This window comes from Corvus cornix, chromosome 1A, assembly GCF_000738735.6.
Source record: "Corvus cornix cornix isolate S_Up_H32 chromosome 1A, ASM73873v5, whole genome shotgun sequence".
Classification (NCBI taxonomy): Eukaryota; Metazoa; Chordata; class Aves; order Passeriformes; family Corvidae; genus Corvus; species Corvus cornix.
Genome location: NC_047057.1, coordinates 66,315,877 through 66,332,587, shown reverse-complemented (window position 1 = coordinate 66,332,587; position 16,711 = coordinate 66,315,877). Strand labels below are relative to the sequence as shown.

At 41.3% G+C, this 16,711-nt stretch overlaps 1 protein-coding gene across 2 annotated transcripts; it reads left to right on the top strand.

Moving 5' to 3' along the window:
- The first annotated feature begins 16 nt into the window (after positions 1-16).
- Positions 17-16,578, top strand: NUP50 (nucleoporin 50). 2 transcript variants are annotated; one of them, XM_039570465.1, is made up of 8 exons: positions 17-264; positions 2,853-2,931; positions 4,044-4,127; positions 7,119-7,314; positions 8,817-9,476; positions 10,701-10,779; positions 11,817-11,935; positions 12,621-16,578. In XM_039570465.1, exons 2-8 carry the CDS (start codon positions 2,863-2,865, stop codon positions 12,821-12,823), a joined length of 1,410 nt encoding a protein of 469 aa, XP_039426399.1. In that variant the 5' UTR covers positions 17-264; positions 2,853-2,862; the 3' UTR covers positions 12,824-16,578. The 2 variants fall into 2 exon arrangements, with proteins under 2 accessions (XP_039426399.1, XP_010408505.1); XM_010410203.4 differs by lacking the exon at positions 17-264 and adding an exon at positions 546-722.
- Positions 16,579-16,711: the final 133 nt, after the last annotated feature.

Here is a 16,711-nt window from a genome sequence, read left to right as displayed (position 1 = left end):
CTGCCCCCGCCGGGCGCACGCGTGGTGCGGGCAGGCGCGGGACGGCGGCGGCGGACGCGGCGTTCCTGGTTTGGCTCCCACCGAGCCCCGTCCCCCGTGGACACAGCGGGGGCGGCCGGGCCGGGCGGCATTGGGGATTGTGGGGGCACAGCGGGGGATGCTGAGTGCGCCCCGGGGCCGCGCAGCCTACGAGTAGACCCCGCCTCCCGCCCGCCGCAGCGTCGGCCCCGCAGCGCGGCGGGAGAGAACCGCCCGCCCGAGCGGGTGAGTCCCGCTGGGGGGTGGGAGGGGTGACCGGGCATGAGCGGGACCCGCACACGGGGGTGCGGGGTGGGGATGGAGGGAGCGGGGCGGCGGCGGGGGTTTGGGGGCCTCGCACCGGTGCAGGTTCGTAGGGTTCGGAACGCGCGGAGGGGTCTGTGAGGTGTGCGGGGAACGTGCGGCGTCCCCGGAACGGAGGGAGCGGAGCCGGGAGTCAAAGCAGAACAGCAGCTCCACGGGGGCGCGGGGTGGCCACGGCAGCATCCGGCTTCCGCTTCCTCCCGCCGGAACCGCGGCGACACCGCCGGGGCCCGGCACCCGGCTCCGCTCCCTCCAGCACCGCGGGGGCTCCGGCCCCTCGGTATTCCGGTGATGCTGCCCCATGCAAATCTCCAACTAAGCCTCGCTCGCAAACGGCTGCGTTAAATAGGGCAGTGAAGCTCCTGGGCGGATCTCTGTAGGTCAGCAAAGCATCTATGTTGTGTTATTTTTAAACAAGAAGAGCTTGTTAATCGAACAAGAGTTAGGCTGGATATCAGGAAAAGGTTCTTCCCCCAGAGGGTGCTGGGGCACTGAACAGGCTCCCCAGGAATGGGCACGGCCCCAAGGCTGCCAGAGCTCCAGGAGTGTTTGGACAACGCTCTCAGGGATGCACAGGGTGGGATTGTTGGGGTGTCTGTGCAGGGCCAGGAGCTGGACTCAGTGATCCTGGTGGGTCCCTTCCAACTCAGGATATTCTGTGGTTCTTTGATATGTTTCTCAGAATACTTCCATCTCAGCCTGTTCAGAGCTTGTGTTCCTAAAACTTCGAGAAGTTTGTGAACACCAACCAGATGTGGGTTTGTGTTGGTTCTTGTTTCACGGGATAGAATATACATCAGGTTCTCTGGTTAGATTCATGTTAGATTAATGTGTGCTAGATCCTCTACAGTGCTTTTGTAGAGAAACTGTGTAAACACAGGTGGGTGCAGCGAACGTGGAGCCCAGGTTGAAAAGGTTTTCCCTCTTTTGGTGGGGGACAGGCTTTGTAGTTAATGTGCTCTTTAAATAACTCAAATATTTAATTTAATAATAAAACGAATAAATTTAAATAATATAATACTACATTATATGTTTAATATATGCAGAATATATATACAGAATACTTTTATTTATTATAAGTTTAAAATTAAAATGTATTACATAATATAATATATTCTGTATAAAAATAAAGTAATGAAACAATTATTTAAATAAATGTGACTTTAAAATAACTTCTTTTTTAGCTTTTCAATGGGTTAGATTGAAATAGTCTCCCAGGGATCAAGTAAGGACGTCTACTTTCAGGACAGTGTGGATTAGGGTATTTAAATATGTATACACAAGCCAATCTTTGTCTCTCTACTTAGAAGCTCTAGTAACCGGACCTTATTTGTGATGTGTGTCAGACAAAATTCAGGACCTGGATGTGTGATTTCCAAGACTGCTGTGCTGCTGGATTTACTGTTCTAAAACATTTCAACAGCTAAACAAGATACTCTGTAACAATGTATTGCTACAATTTCAGGCTCTGAAATTCAGCTATTTTGGATTTTTTTTCCCTTTTTTCTGGGCAGGTCTTAATCACAAACCCAAGGGGGTTTTGGGAAGAGTTTTAATTGTTGTGCTTGCTTGAGATTTAAATTGCAACGAAACTACGTATTTCGTTTGGAAAGTTTTCATATTTAGTGTCAGAAGATATGACCATAGTTAGTAAAAAGCCTCTTTTTTCACATAAAATTCCAGTAGTGTGATTGCTTACCAGGTTTTTTAGATTGAACCCAGCTACCATGTTTTTTTTCTTTGGTTTTATACACAGCTGATAAGTTGTACTTTAGTAAAATGGGACTCAGAACTGTTACAGATATTACTTCCCCAAAGCTGATTTTGCTTTACATCACAGAGAAAAACAGCAAAATGATGATTTGTCTGCTTACAGTAATTGCTCTAAAATCCATAGTATGACCTATGTGTCCTTTGTAGGAAAACCAATCTGATTTATTTGTAATTTTTCTCAAATTTAAAATTAGTAATGGCCTACCAATCCCATTTTTTAAAGGAGAGCATTGTCTTCAGTCTTAATCAAGCTCTCTGCCCAATTGATTCACTGGGTCCTCATCAGTATTTATTTTAGACATTATAAAGCAATTTACTTTTTTCTTGCTGCTTACATGGGTATCCTGAGGTGGCAATGTGGAGTGGAATACGGAATGTTTCAGCCACAGCTTTGGGGTTTTTGTAGCCCTTCAGAATGAGAGTGTATGAGTTATGGTTCTGAAAGGAATTTTTCCAGCTGCTGAAGGAAGCTTGTCACATAACTGAACTGCACATTTCTGTTGTTGCTTTAATTTAAGATTGAATATGGCTGATCACCACAACTTTAATCTCAAGTGCTGCTGATTGTTTTTGCCACAACACTTGGTTTTCAGTTGTCATTCCAATCTTGACCTGCTTCTACAAGAACTGCAATTCCTGTTTTTTTGTTCTAAGAATACAAATTGAAGATCACTGCTGCTTAGAATTTAATTTCTGTGTAATTCTTTCTAGGATTTTTTTTTTTTTCTTCCACTTAGGTGGGGGAAAATGGCAAAGAGAATTGCAGAGAAGGAACTGACTGACCGAAACTGGGACCAGGAGGATGAAGCTGAAGAGGTAAACTACGCATTAGTTCCCCCCTACACACCCCTGGAGGTAGTAGAGTTGCTGTTTACATGTGCTGTGTATCTTGTTCGTAAAACCTGCACTAAAACTGGTGAAAAGTGTAGCAATTAGAGATAATTTTATAGAAGTGAATTTTTAAAAAAATTTTTTTATAAAACTTGCAGTTTTGCAGACCATATGGCAAAGCAGCTTTTAAGAGTAAAAATTACATCCATGGTTCTGGAGAAAGGAACTTCATGTTTCTAGAGGGAACCTCAGGTTTGTTAAAATGCTTTTGGACTCTTCAAATGTGTGATAGGAATTTATTTAATTGACAGGAAAACCAGGTTTGATTTTTGGAGATAAATGCTCTTCATGCCTCCAGTATTTTTTTGGAGGGTCAGTAATAGTTAATTTCAGAACTATGTTAATTTTAGCTGAATGCCCCCACACAGCCAGAGGAATTAGGCAAATAGCTCAAGTGGTATGTTTAACCTGATTGTAAGAAGAGATTTTCACCTTTAATGTCTCACACTTCCTTATGGCTCATGTTTAAACAAACTGGTTTAGTTTTTGTCCGAATGAAAGTGTTAAATGCTTAGGCCTGTAAATGTAGGAGACAAAACTGACTCTTTCAGGAATTTGAGTATAAGAAAACTTAATTTCCTTATTTGTTTCAGGGAGCCATTAGCTCCTACTGAGCCATAAGCTGCCTTTGCTAAGTTTGAACTACAGCCGGCTGCAGGAGGTTTCCTTAGAGCCTACATCTCCATATATCTGCTGCAAACTGTGGATTACTGGCAGATTCCCTTTGGCAGAGAGAGCTTAGAGCTGTGTTTAAAAAAAGCAAAGCAAAACTTACATTATTTGTTGTAATAAAATGGAGATAGCACAAAGAGAAATATATTGCAGAACAAGAAAGAGTTTTCCAAGTATCAACTCACATTCAGGTCACTGGCAAGCTAATAGATGGTGCTGTATTTTTGGGGTGGGTTGGTTTTTAACTTCTTCCCTTGTTTGTTTGGGAGCAGTGTTAGAGTTGTGTTCAAAACCTGATCTTAGCTGTCCCTTCATGTTGTGCATTTTGAGAATTCTAGTAATGATTCCATAACTTCCTCTTAAAGGTGGGAACATTCTCTGTGGCAAGTGAAGAGGTCCTGAAGAACAGAGCTATTAAAAAAGCAAAGCGCCGAAACATTGGGTCAGAGGTAATGTAGTCACTGAACATGAGTGCTGGAGATTTACTCAGTTACAAAATACAACATCATGCTCAGGATTTTACTTACTTAGGTTTGTAGTGATGCTGAATATCATTTCAACTCACCAGCTCAGATGTGCACATGAACTTTGGCTGTACTGTACCATGCCAAGAATAAGGCTAAGGCAAAAAAAGGATAAAAGTTTGACTGGGTGAGGAGGGTGTTCTTGCATATTTTTGAAGTAAAAATAAAGAGCAGTTCGGACACAGTTTTGTTTACAAATGGGTAAAACAGCATTTTTACTACTTCCATTTTTTTACAGAGATGGAAGTATGGAAATGCAAAGTTACTGGTTATCCATACTGGAGGGCTGGAGGATGTCTCAGAAGCTGTATTTGTATAGACATCCTTTGAACAGGACGTGCATCATGTTAGAAATAGCCCTGGAGTTTTACCTGTTACATAGATTGCTTTAGGTTTGGATGGGACTAGGCACAGTTAAGAGCTAGACAGTCTTCTATGCTTTTGATTTTCCTTCTGCAGTCCAAGCACTGTAAATGAGGAAGCTGCCTTAGCCCACTAATGCTTTGAGTAGTTTTAGCCACAAATGTGGTAGAGGATACAGTTAAATAAAGGATTGTACTGGAAAGAAGTGATGCAAGACATAAACTACAACTTGAGAAGGAGACATTCAGGGGCCAATGGAATAGGAAAAACAGAACAGTATGAGAAAGAGGACCAGATGTGTTGTAGAAATGGTTGTAGAAATAGTCAGGAGACTGGGAGGAGGCTGTTAGAGCTGGTAGAAGGGCCTGGTGTACTTCAACCCCAGCTGACAACTAAGGACCATGCAGCCCCTCACTCACTCTTCCTCCTAGCGGGATGAGGAGGCAAATCGGAAAAAAGGATAAAAACCCTGGGTTGAGGTAAGAACAGTTTAATGATTGAAATATAATGATGATGATGATAAGGGAACCAACAAAAAGAGAAAGAAATATACCCCAAGAAGAATCAGTGATGCACAGGACAGTTGCCCACTACCCGCTGACCTCAGCCCATCCCCAAGCAGTGATCAGCTGCTCCCAGCCAACCCACGCTCCTCCCCTCCCAGTTTCTGTGCTGGCCATGACATTCTGTGTTATGGAATATCCCTTTGGCTAGTTCAGATCAGTGTCCTGGTCATGCTCCTTCTCAGCTCCTTGTGTCCTGCTCACTGGCAGAGCATGAGACACTGAGAAGTCCTTGATTGCAGTGAGCCCTGCTCAGCACCAAGTAAAACATCCTTGTGTTATCAACATTCTTCTCACCCTGAATCCAAACCACACCACTGTACCAGCTACTAGGGAGAAAATTAAACCCTATCCCAGCTAAAACCAGGACAACAGGCTGGACAAAGTCTAAAATGCAGAAGAGATGACAGGACAGCTGAGGTTGCATAAGAAACCTGTGAAATAGTTACAAAAACGTGAACTTGAAACTAACTGATGTTCCCACATGGAGCAGGCAGAATGCTGCAGTGAAAAAGACTGCAGTTTAACTGGAATGTCCAGAGAGAGAGGTGGGACTGACCAGAGAGAGACAGAATAAAAATGCCTACCTAGTAATGAGGAGCAGAGGACTGCACTGGAAAAGATAGCACAAAAGGAAGCAAAAAGACCCATACCCACAAGGTCACATACTGGAATACAGCTAAAATTGACAAGCTTTGCCATTTCTTCAGTGGCAAAAGCAGATGAAACTTAGAAGCAGTTCTCCTCTGATGGTTTTCCAGAGAAACTGAAAGTTCACTTCCAGTAGTAAAAGTTCATTACCTCCAAAGACCTAGAAGTGGCAGTGTGTTGCTATTTGGGAGAGACGAGGGTAGACAACCTGGTGTGTCACGACCTTCCTAGAAAGAGTGTCCTGCAAGGAACAACTCTTCCAGGAGTGGTCTCTGGCTTCTCTGGGCAGCAAGTGATTTCACCAAGTGTAGTGATTTCTCAGCTACAAGTGATTTCAGCTCTTGTGATTCAGCTCGTTGTGAAATCACCCAAGGCGAACTTGGGAACAGAGAGACAGGAGCCTCGTATAGCAGTTCCACAGAGGTGGCTTTTATTGTCCAGCAGCCCCTGTGAAGGGGAGGCCAGGGACAAGAACTCCCTGTTGAGGGGCAGAAACGGGGCTTTTATGGGAAAGGCAGGGGTTGGGGTAGAAACCAGCTAGCCAACTGGGTACAGGCTAATACCATAGAGAAACAAGACATGCCAGGGGTGGTTCACTTTCTCACCATGACCGGGAGGAAGGTTGCTTATCTCTGGGGAAGGTTGTCTTGCCCTCAAGCCTCTCTGCTCCAAGGGAGTGCAGAGGGCTCTCATGCCAAGGGCTCCCAGCCCTCCACAGCAGTGCTTTATTTGCATGTTAATCAGACTTTGTCTTTTAGAAACATGTAAGAAACTATACCATGAAATAATATTGTTGCAAAGACAGTGGTCAGAACTGGGTAATGAAAAGGCTGCAGAGATAGATATTTTGTGATCAAGTACAGTCTGTCTTTGCATCTTCCATCAGTCACATTGGAATATTTTGGGTAAATCACAGAGGTTTCATAGGTGACTCCAGAGTAATGAGTGGATTCAAGTATTGGGCTCTTGATTGCCATTGTAAATGCTAAAAGTTGTTGAAAATAAACCTGAAATTCCTGTGTAATTATTTAAAGAAAACAAGACACTGTGAATGTCTAATAAGTAGTCAAACACGTCCACAGCTCTGAACAACTTCCATGTATCCACATCCTAGACCCAGTTTATTTTCATACCAAACATCTGAGTCTTTTAAGAACAGTAGCAGTGTGTGTCATAAGGAAGCCGTTAATTTTGTTTGCATAGCTGACACACTAATGCATGGAATGACATGCTGAACTGGGGAAAAATAAACTGAGGATATCAGGAATAGTAAGTGGGGATAGGATTAGTGTGGAGAAGATGTATGTAACTGGTTGTCTCTCTTCTTTTCTCTGCCCAGTCTGAAAGTGGAGGAGCTTTTAAAGGGTTTAAAGGCTTTATATTGCCTTCTGGAAAAGGCGGAGGTGGCTTCAGTGGATTCGGGAATGGTGCAGGAATAAAGCCTTTAGAAGGGCTATCTAATGGAAGCAGTAGTGTCTCTGGTACTCCTCCTTTCAGCAGTTTGAAGGGTGCCTCCGAAACACAATCAGCATTTGGTAAGTTTTAAATAAGCATACATATTTATCAACCTTCATGACCTTCAGTCATAAAATCTGTAGGGTTATTTTAGTAGGGAAAAAACCACATTTAGACCATCCTGTAGTTGTGTTTTAAGGTTTTGAGACTTTAGACCTCTTTGTAAGATTTCTTAAGAAGATTTTACAGTGCTGGAGGGACAAGTTTTCAAATGCATGCAGTTTAAAGAGGTGGCAGCTAAATTCATATTTCTAATACTGGAGGTAAAAGTTTTGTAGGCACAGATGGAAACGGAAGGCGCTGGCATAAGGCAATCTGCAAAAGGTGTAAAGCATCTGGTAACATGTTCCAGTTAAATAGTTGTCCCAGTTCTTTGAATTTCAGTAAAAAATACATGCTGCATAGCTAAAGTCTTCATCTTTTTTCCTTGTACATCTGATGTTGCAGACAGTCTTACTAGAATCTTATCTGTTACAGTTATACCTACATTTTATGCATTTGAAATACTTTGGCAAGTTGAGCTCTCATGCTTTGGAATTCCCTGAGAAATATTAGTTCTGTCCCTTTGTGTTGGAGATGCAGAGATGTTAACCCTGCCACCACAGAATTTTGGAGTCACCATGCTGTAGAATAGAAATGGTGGAGTTTGAAGTTTAGAGTAACTGAGATTTCAGTGAGCTTGAATAAATTAAGGGAAACTTAATTTATGTTAAGAAATATATTCAATGAGACTTTTTCCAGTTTGCTTCTTAGGTTTTTTTATATGGAAGTGCTCAAAAGCATGTAAAATCATGGGCTAGTGCACTCAGGGTGGTTTAAAGCCCAAATGGAAAGAGATAAGTTGAGTATTTTGATTTAATAAGTGTTATAACTTGCTAAAGTTGTAAGATTTTTGTAAGATTTTGAAGGTTTTGGCAATATATAAAACATGTATTTTTTTGATGTTCTGTACAAGATGTCTTTGGATTTTTTTTTTTATACACCAGTGTCCTCCATCTACTTTGTCTATCCCTAACTTACTCGTCTAAGCTTAAAACTTGGGTCTGCTCACTGGCATGGCAGTACCTGGGGCACAGTGTGGTGACCCAAAAGAAGAAGCTCAGCTGAGTAAGGATAAGTGATTTGATTAAGAAATATTGAGCATGTAAGTTAGACTTTTAAGAGAGCTGTGCTTTCTGGGGAAAAAAGAAGGTTCTAAGCCACATTTCTTACTAGGTCAGCAAAGCATCTGTATTGTTTTGTTGTGTTATTTTTTAAAATCAGAGCTTATTAACCAAACGTATTAAGTTGGATATCAGGAGAAAGTTCTTTCCCCAGAGGGTGCTCAGGCTCTGAACAGCCTCCCCTGGGAATGGTCACAGCCCCAAGGCTGCCAGAGCTCTGGGATCGTTTGGACAACACTCTCAGGCAGAGGGTGGGATTGTTGGGGTGTGTGTGCAGGGCCAGGAGCCGGACTCGATGATCTGTGTGGGTCCCTTCCAGCTCAGGATATTCTGTAATTCTGTGATTTTTCTTGTAACAGGATCCCCAATGTCAAATGGTCCCACTGCTGCTGTGTTTGCTGAGAAAAAGGCCGTGAGCCCAAGAGCCAATGGTGGCAGCCAGCCCTGCTCATCTGGCAGCGCCTTGAGTGTGGCACATGGCTCCGGCACCTACCACAAACAGCTGGCTGCTCTCAACTGCTCCGTGTGTGACTGGATAGTGAAGCATGTTAACACCAACCCCCTGTGCGACCTGACCCCCATCTTCAGGGACTACGAGCAGTATTTGGCAAGCATTGAGCAGCAGCATGGAGGCAGCAGTGACAGTGGCTCTGAGAATGAAAGCAGCAAGACCCCTGGCCCACGGGCTGTTCCTGCGTTTGGGAGTTCAAAGCTCCAGCAAGGCTCCACATTTTTGTTAAACAACAAAACTGAGGATACCTCAGACAAAAAACCTGAATCTGCATCAGAAAAAAGAGACCCATCGTTAGGAGCTACGTCAACTGTCTCGTTTAATTTTGGCAAGAGTGTTGACAGTTCTGTTTTGGGTTCCCTTGGTTCAGGAACACTTAGTAGTTTCTCATTGTCTCCTGGGAATTCAGGTTTGTTTGGAAAAGACGCAAACCAGGCTAAGTCTGTCACTGCAGCATCCACCAGTTTATTGGAAGCTCAGACAGACAGTGGCAATAGTGATGACAAAGGTAAATTCTATGTATTTCTATTGTAGTTATTTTAATGGTCAGCTGTGAGTGTATGTGACTTAAGAATACTATAAAAATGCAATATTGCATTGATCATGATCATGGCCTGGTGTAGTGTCAGAGGAAGTTTGGGTTGGTTATCAGGGAAAGGTTCTTCCCCTAGAGGGTGCTGGGGCACTGAACAGGCTCCCCTGGGAATGGCCCCAAGGCTGCCAGAGCTCCAGGAACGTTTGGACAACGCTCTCAGACACAGGGTGGGATTGTTGGGGTGTCTGTGTAGGATCAGGAGCTGGACTCAATGATCCTGGTGGGTCCCTTCCAGCTCAGGAAATTCTATATTCTGTGATCATCATTATTCTTGAATTTGAAAGTGCAGAATTATACTCCTAACTGGAGATCCCAGCCTTATGTAAGCAACACCAAAAGTATGTGCTTTTCAAGACTTACATATTTCTGTCAGATTTATACATTCTGTAATGTAATATATAATATAATCCTTTTTCTGAGGACAGGATTTGAACTGATGAAATTTAAAGCAGCTGGTGTGTTCATCTTTGAGCCGGCTGGACTTCTCAATCCTACTGCTTTTCCTAGTAGGTTTATCAAGAGATCCCTGCAGTAAAAAGCATGAGAAACAGAAGAATTTAGTCCATTTGACTGAATAGATTGTAAAGCAAACAAAGTTACATAGTACCTGGCAGCTTTACTCTGCTCTTTACCTGTGCTGGTTACAGTAGGCTGATAGAAATCCCAGTAGCTGAGGGGCTGGAAAGGCATAATCTGCCACTCTCTCTTGTCTGTCATTCTGCAACTTAATTCCCTTCCCCCAAAGTAAACTTGGCTCTTGGAAGTATTTATTGTGCTTTACGTGAACCCATTTGTGGAGCATATTTGAAATGTGAAAACTGTTTCTGTTCAAACAGGAGGTTTTGACTTACTAAGCTTTATATTTTTGGGGCTTGACTGTTTGGTATGGATTGGGTATTTTCATCGCATATAAACTGAAGGTGAGGATGAAGTTGCTTTAAGAGCTGAATGAAAAGCAAGTAACACTTTTTTTCTGTAGCTGAAGCTGCTGCAGAGTTCATGTGGACTGAAAGGTGTTCTGGCTGTCACTGACTGGCCACATGTGGCTGTGTCAACCATGGTGGGCATAAGGGACTTCTAATACAGTACCAAAATCTGTGCTCACAACATTAACATATTAAAACTTTTTCTGTAAAGGAGGGGAAGAGGAGGAAGAAGAGCCACCAAAAGTCATTGTTAATGAAATAAAAGAAGATGATGCTTTCTACTCAAAGAAGTAGGTGACTTTAACTTGGAAAATAAAATTACTACCTGCATATTGCTATTCTTCACCACTGCAGTGCATAATTAATGATACGTTTGTGACTTCCTAATTAATAAACTTGTTAGGAGTCCACACAGAATATGAACTCCTAAAAAAACTTAATTATAGGCAGGGATGTGTAAGATCTTACTAAAATTCTTCTGTATCTTGTACACAACTCTTAATAGTTTGTGTTGTACATGTGATCAGCTTTTTTACAACTGAAGATTTTTCTGCCTGCATCAGGTTTTGTACAGTTAAATTGCAGGGCCTGTACCACAAAAATCATGTACTGTACTGCTGGAAAATCCATCAGATAGATATGCATAGCCTAAAATAAGACTCTTCCGTTGGAAAATGCTGATTATTATTATTATTATATAAAGCAGTGAACAAGTTGCGCTTTTAAGCTCAAAATGAAACTAGCTCTACTAGAAGCAGTTTTTCTAATCATGTTCAGTAGTCCAAGTAATTGCATGTCTGCTTGACACTCAGCACAGAACTTGTCCTGCTACAAAAAGCCATTAGCTTTATCTGAAAGAAAGTGTGTGCTACTTTATTAAAATGGCATTAGGTTAGAGCTTCAGTTAGAGCTTCACTTAAAAAATGTTTATAAATTGTACATTAAAGTCCTATTACAACTTCAGAATGATACAGCAAATTCTTCTGGCTTTCTAATTAGTGTTTTTTAAAAGTAGCCTACATTTATTGCTCCTCACAGACCCTGAGTACAGGTTGCTGTGCCTTTTACTTTTCCCTGAAAGTAATGCATTTATCATTTCAATACTGAAAGAAATAATTCACTTTCTCTTTGAACTGCCAGTGCTGTCCATTAGCACATGAAACAAGGTCAAGAATAATAAAGATTTATGTTACTCACAGCATGTTAACTCCTGATTATTGTTACTGTGAGTCAGATGGATACCTGTATTTGGAAGATATCTTTGTATTTCATCTCTACATGGCTGCGCAAACAAGGATTTTGGATTTGTTTTATTTTTTCTCCACAGGTGCAAACTGTTCTACAAAAAGGATAATGAATTTAAAGAAAAAGGCGTAGGAACATTACACTTAAAACCAGCAGGAAATGGAAAAACTCAACTCTTAGTACGAGCCGACACCAATTTAGGTAAGTACATTTCTCCCAGTAACAAGTCTTGATGTCAAAATTCCTTGCTAAGCATTAGGATTTTTCTGTCTTTTTTACACAGCATTAACAGACACAATTAGTGAAAACCTTTCTAGGTTTTTTTTCCTGAATAGTTTAGAATACTGACAAACACTTGGATGCCTCTAGTGAGCATTACAAAAGAGAGCACATGAAGCAGTGCAAGAAGTAAAGGTTGTGGTGTATGTTTGGGGATACAAAGTACCTGTTTTACCCTGGTTCGTCCAGGTTAACATGTCTGTCTGTATCAGAACATTTTGCTTTGCATATGAACTGCGTCTGGTGGTCAGAATGAGTAACTTGGCATAAACTAAGCACTGTGACTGGATTCCTCATTTGCTGCTTCTCCCTTGTCCCCTTCCCTTTCTCCTGTGTGTCCCTACTATCATTTGATATTCAGTTTCCTCCATTTAAAAAAGAAGGATGCAGTATTTGCAGAGATTTTCTCATTTCTAGTGAGGAAAGAAATCTGAGAACAATGGCCATGAACGGATGCTATGGGAAGAAGACCAACATACACGATGTTTCTGAATTGCCTTCCTTCCAAACACCACCCTAAATCTCTAGTTAGTACCTATACTAACACTGTATTGCAGTAAAAGCTAGAAAATGACTAATTGTAATTTTTTCCCCTCCTCATATGCAGGAAATATACTGTTGAATGTTCTAATTCCACCTAAGATGCCATGTACAAGAACTGGAAAAAACAATGTTCTTATAGTTTGTGTTCCTAATCCACCGATTGATGAGAAGAATCCAGCTGTTCCTGTCACTATGCTAATAAGGGTGAAAACAAGTGAGGATGCAGATGAATTGCACAAAATCTTACTGGAGAAAAAGGAGGCTTAAATAAGTTGCAGTCCATAATTTGAGGAATTATTGCCAAACTGCTGCTGCTCTTTTTTTTCCCCCTAACTTCACTTGAACATTTAATTCTTTACTCTGATATTAAGAACTGTTATAGGAATTCTGGAAAAATGATGTGAGGAAAAGCTAAACTAGCTAATAAAAGCTTTAATAGAACTCAAGTGTTGGACTGTGCTCCCTCATTTTCAGTATCTAAATGCAGGACCTCTTCTGGATAAAGCACATGGATGTAAATCCAAGCATATGCTTTTAGCACCAGTCGACCAAATGGACAGAAATCCAAGTACAAAACCATGGTACCAGAGCTTCCTCACAGACAATGCAATACAATGCAACCACCTCCTCTTTTGAGAAGGGAGGATGTTCAAGTTTACCTGTTGAAACTGTTTCTAGACTGCAGATTTTTAATTGGTCTGTTGTATTCTGGTGAGACTGACTTTTCAGACTCGGTGACAATACTGCACCCCACCAGTAATGATCTACATTGTGCTGTGTCTGTACCCTTGCAGACCCACGTGCTTTCAGGACTCAGAAACTGCAGATATTTAAAAGAGAATTTGCTTGGGTAGTCTTGTTGACAGTAGTGGTTCCAAGAGAGGAACTGTCAGTTCTGTTCTTACTGTAGCAACAAATGAATGATGTGCAATATAGTACAAGCAGACAACTGGAAGACAGTTTTATCTTGGACACTCTGGCATCCCCTGGCTTCTGACAGGTCAGAGGCAAAGGGTTGTAACATGGTCCTTCCGAGGTGTTTGTCCCTAGTCCTGAAACCTGGCCGGGGCAGAGCTGGACTTGCTGCTTTGGTCCTGCTGCTGGTACTTTGCTGAAGAGAGCTCTTCCCACCAACAAACTTCAGGACTTTTATAGACCTTTCTGTTGCCTGTGGCCCTTGCCAGGAGACACATACACAAGGGTGTCTGTCAGTATGTATTCTTCCATGTGGTAAAGCTTCAACGCTGTGCTGCACTGCATTAAATAAAACAGCGGAGTGCAGCTTTGGCACAAGCTTTCTGTTGCATGTAGGGGGCACGGGGTAATTTGTAAACATAGTTTTCAGCTGTGTTAAAATTAATCAGATGGCAATAATTTGGGGATCAGAACATTCATTCTGGTCTTGGTTTCCCACAACTTTGTCAGACTGTTTGGTGGTTTAATCCTTTTCTTTTTTTCAAATGTTTGCTGGAAACTCCTTCCCTAGTAACTTTTTCTACTTTGCTTCCAACTCTGGTGGGACTTCTCCAGGAGCTTGATGTTAGTATGAAACTTCAACTGCTCTCAGATGTGTTGCACTGACTAGCTCTGGCAAGATGGAACAAACGTACTGTTTTGTCTCTGGAAAAACAGAGGAAAAACCTCTGACACAGAGGAAAAACCCTTTTCCTTAAAAAAAGTCGGTGTGACACAATTCATATAGGGGACCTGGAAATCCAGCACAGTGGCATCCTGTGGGCTGGGAGCAAGGAATAACACCATTTGAGGAGGTGCAGCACATGTCACCTGCCCCCCTTGCTCTGGGGGGTCACAAATGGCTGCCTCTAGGCCTAATTCACTGCACAGTTCAGGTTATGGCCTTTTTTCCCCTCTTCATTAAAAGGAGGAAAATCTTGATTTTATCTATAGCCCTGTTGACCAAAGTTCCAAAACAAAGGCCTTTGCTCACATTTCAGCCATGCTTAGTCTACAGGAATTGCATTTTTAACACTGGAGTGTGAAGGGAGCTTAGATGCCATTTGACATATTTGAAAAATAAACTGGTGCCTTTTGGGGTTTCTTTTTGCATCTGGCTAAGTTCTTAAACCATTAAAAGTCAGTGACATTGCTTTCCTCAAAATAAGATGCTTTTTTTAAAAAAAACCGTCTTGCTGCTACCTTAATTGGAGGTCCAAAGCTGACACGGTGTATCTAAATGTGTATGAATGAAAAGCAGAACGTTGCCTAACAGTTTAGTCCAGGCTCTGTTTAGTCCAAGGGCTCAGTTAATTTTGCATTTGTCTTTTGACTAATGTCTTAACCCTGTCTCTGTGCAGAAAGGTTTACAGAGCTTTCGTTATGCATCCCATAAAGAACAGCTCTGTCTATAAATGCTTGGGCTTGTCTTTGCTTACTTCCAAAAGCTCATGGATTTGGAACTGTTCCTTCATCCATAGAAACGTGGACCAACAAACTGAACTTAACACTTCTTTCCTTATGCTTTGCCTCTGAAGAGGGGCAGTTGTGGGGTTTTGCACGCATGGATGTGGCCCAATTCAGACAGTACATCTCAGGCCTCTTTCAAAGGGGAGGGCACAAAGAAAAAAGAAGTAGAAGAATAATAAATTGTGTTGGAAAGAATTAAACCTTCCCCTAGCCATGAGTCCTGAAGTTCAGCAAGTAACACCTGAATTCTTCAGTGCATGTATCTAATCAGTAGAACCAGGGGAAGGTAAAAAACTGGGATGTCACCTTCATTAGAATATCAAATATATGCATAAACATACAATTTTGAACATTTTACATCGGGAAAATTGCCTCTAAAAGAACAGGGAAGAATTTCCCTGCAAGTCAGATTTTAATCAACATCTATTCATGGGGACTGTATCATTATGTGGACTATGAAGCAGGAAAAGTCAGTCACACGCTGACATACTTGGTGCTCAGGTATAAAGCACAGCCCTTTCCCAGCACTGTTAGAAATTTTTGATGATGCTTCAGTTTCTGTTTAAGAAATATTAAAATGCTGTAAAAGGCCAGAGATTGTTACATAGAAATAAAGGCCTTAAATGAAAAAGCAAAGTTCATGGAGTGCACAGACATCAGTGTACTGCTGCCTTCATAACAGACTGGCACATGCTATCCAAGGAAAGAATTTTGATCAGAATTCCAACTCAAGGAGGCATTCCTATGTTTTGGTTGGTAATGTATTTAACAGCTGGATATCAGACACCTGATATTAAAGATGCGAGTTTCTGCCCGCATTTGTGTTAATGCCTTTGCTGTTCCAGCTGCATGTAGATGTTGGAGTGTCTTATCCATTCCTCCTCCTCCTCTAATTTTGAAGTTTCAGCTGGAAAATATACATCTCTGCTTCTTTTAATTCTCAGAATAATTTCTAAGGGAGATTATTACAATTGGCTTGAATTTTATTTTAAAATATTAAATTGCAATATTCAAGTTTTAGTTTTTTGGTTTTTTTTTTTTTTTTTTGTTGTTGTTGTTGTTTGGTTTGGTTTTTTGTTGGTTTGTTGGGTATTTTTTTTGCAATGTACTCAAAATTACCTATTTTGGAGGACAACAGTGTGTTCCTTGAACCCCTTTTGGGTGATGGATGTGAAAGTTTAAATTAAATTTACAGTTCAAATGAACATACTGTAGAACATAAACCAATCAGGAGGTTTGCTTTGCTATTAAAACTGAAGTTCAGCTCCCTTTGCAGCACTGTAACATTTAAAATGTCATTAAAGACTTTCTTTCTGATGCCTTAACTTACTTGCATTTAGTAAAATTTTGTAGCTGATGCCTGTGTGCAGAAATTAAATGACATTAAACAATGTAAAGTGGCATGAGCTAGTCTAAATCCAATGAAGATGCTGAATGTGATGATCTGTTAGTTGTTAGTAGATTTCAAAATGCTCTGAATTTTTCAGTGGATCCGTAAGTTTTACATAACATGTATATTAATGTTTTCATTAGTTCTGATACACTGAGGACATGTACAAAAATCCATGGAAAATGTGAATAAATGAATGGAAGAATAATTTGCCTTGTGTGAATCACTTTCATTTTGAGTGTATAACATTGCATTAATAAAATGAATTGTATAACAAGTTGCTTGCAGGTGAACTCCTGCCTAGAAAATCCTGCTGTTAAAGGATCTGAAGACAGCTGCAC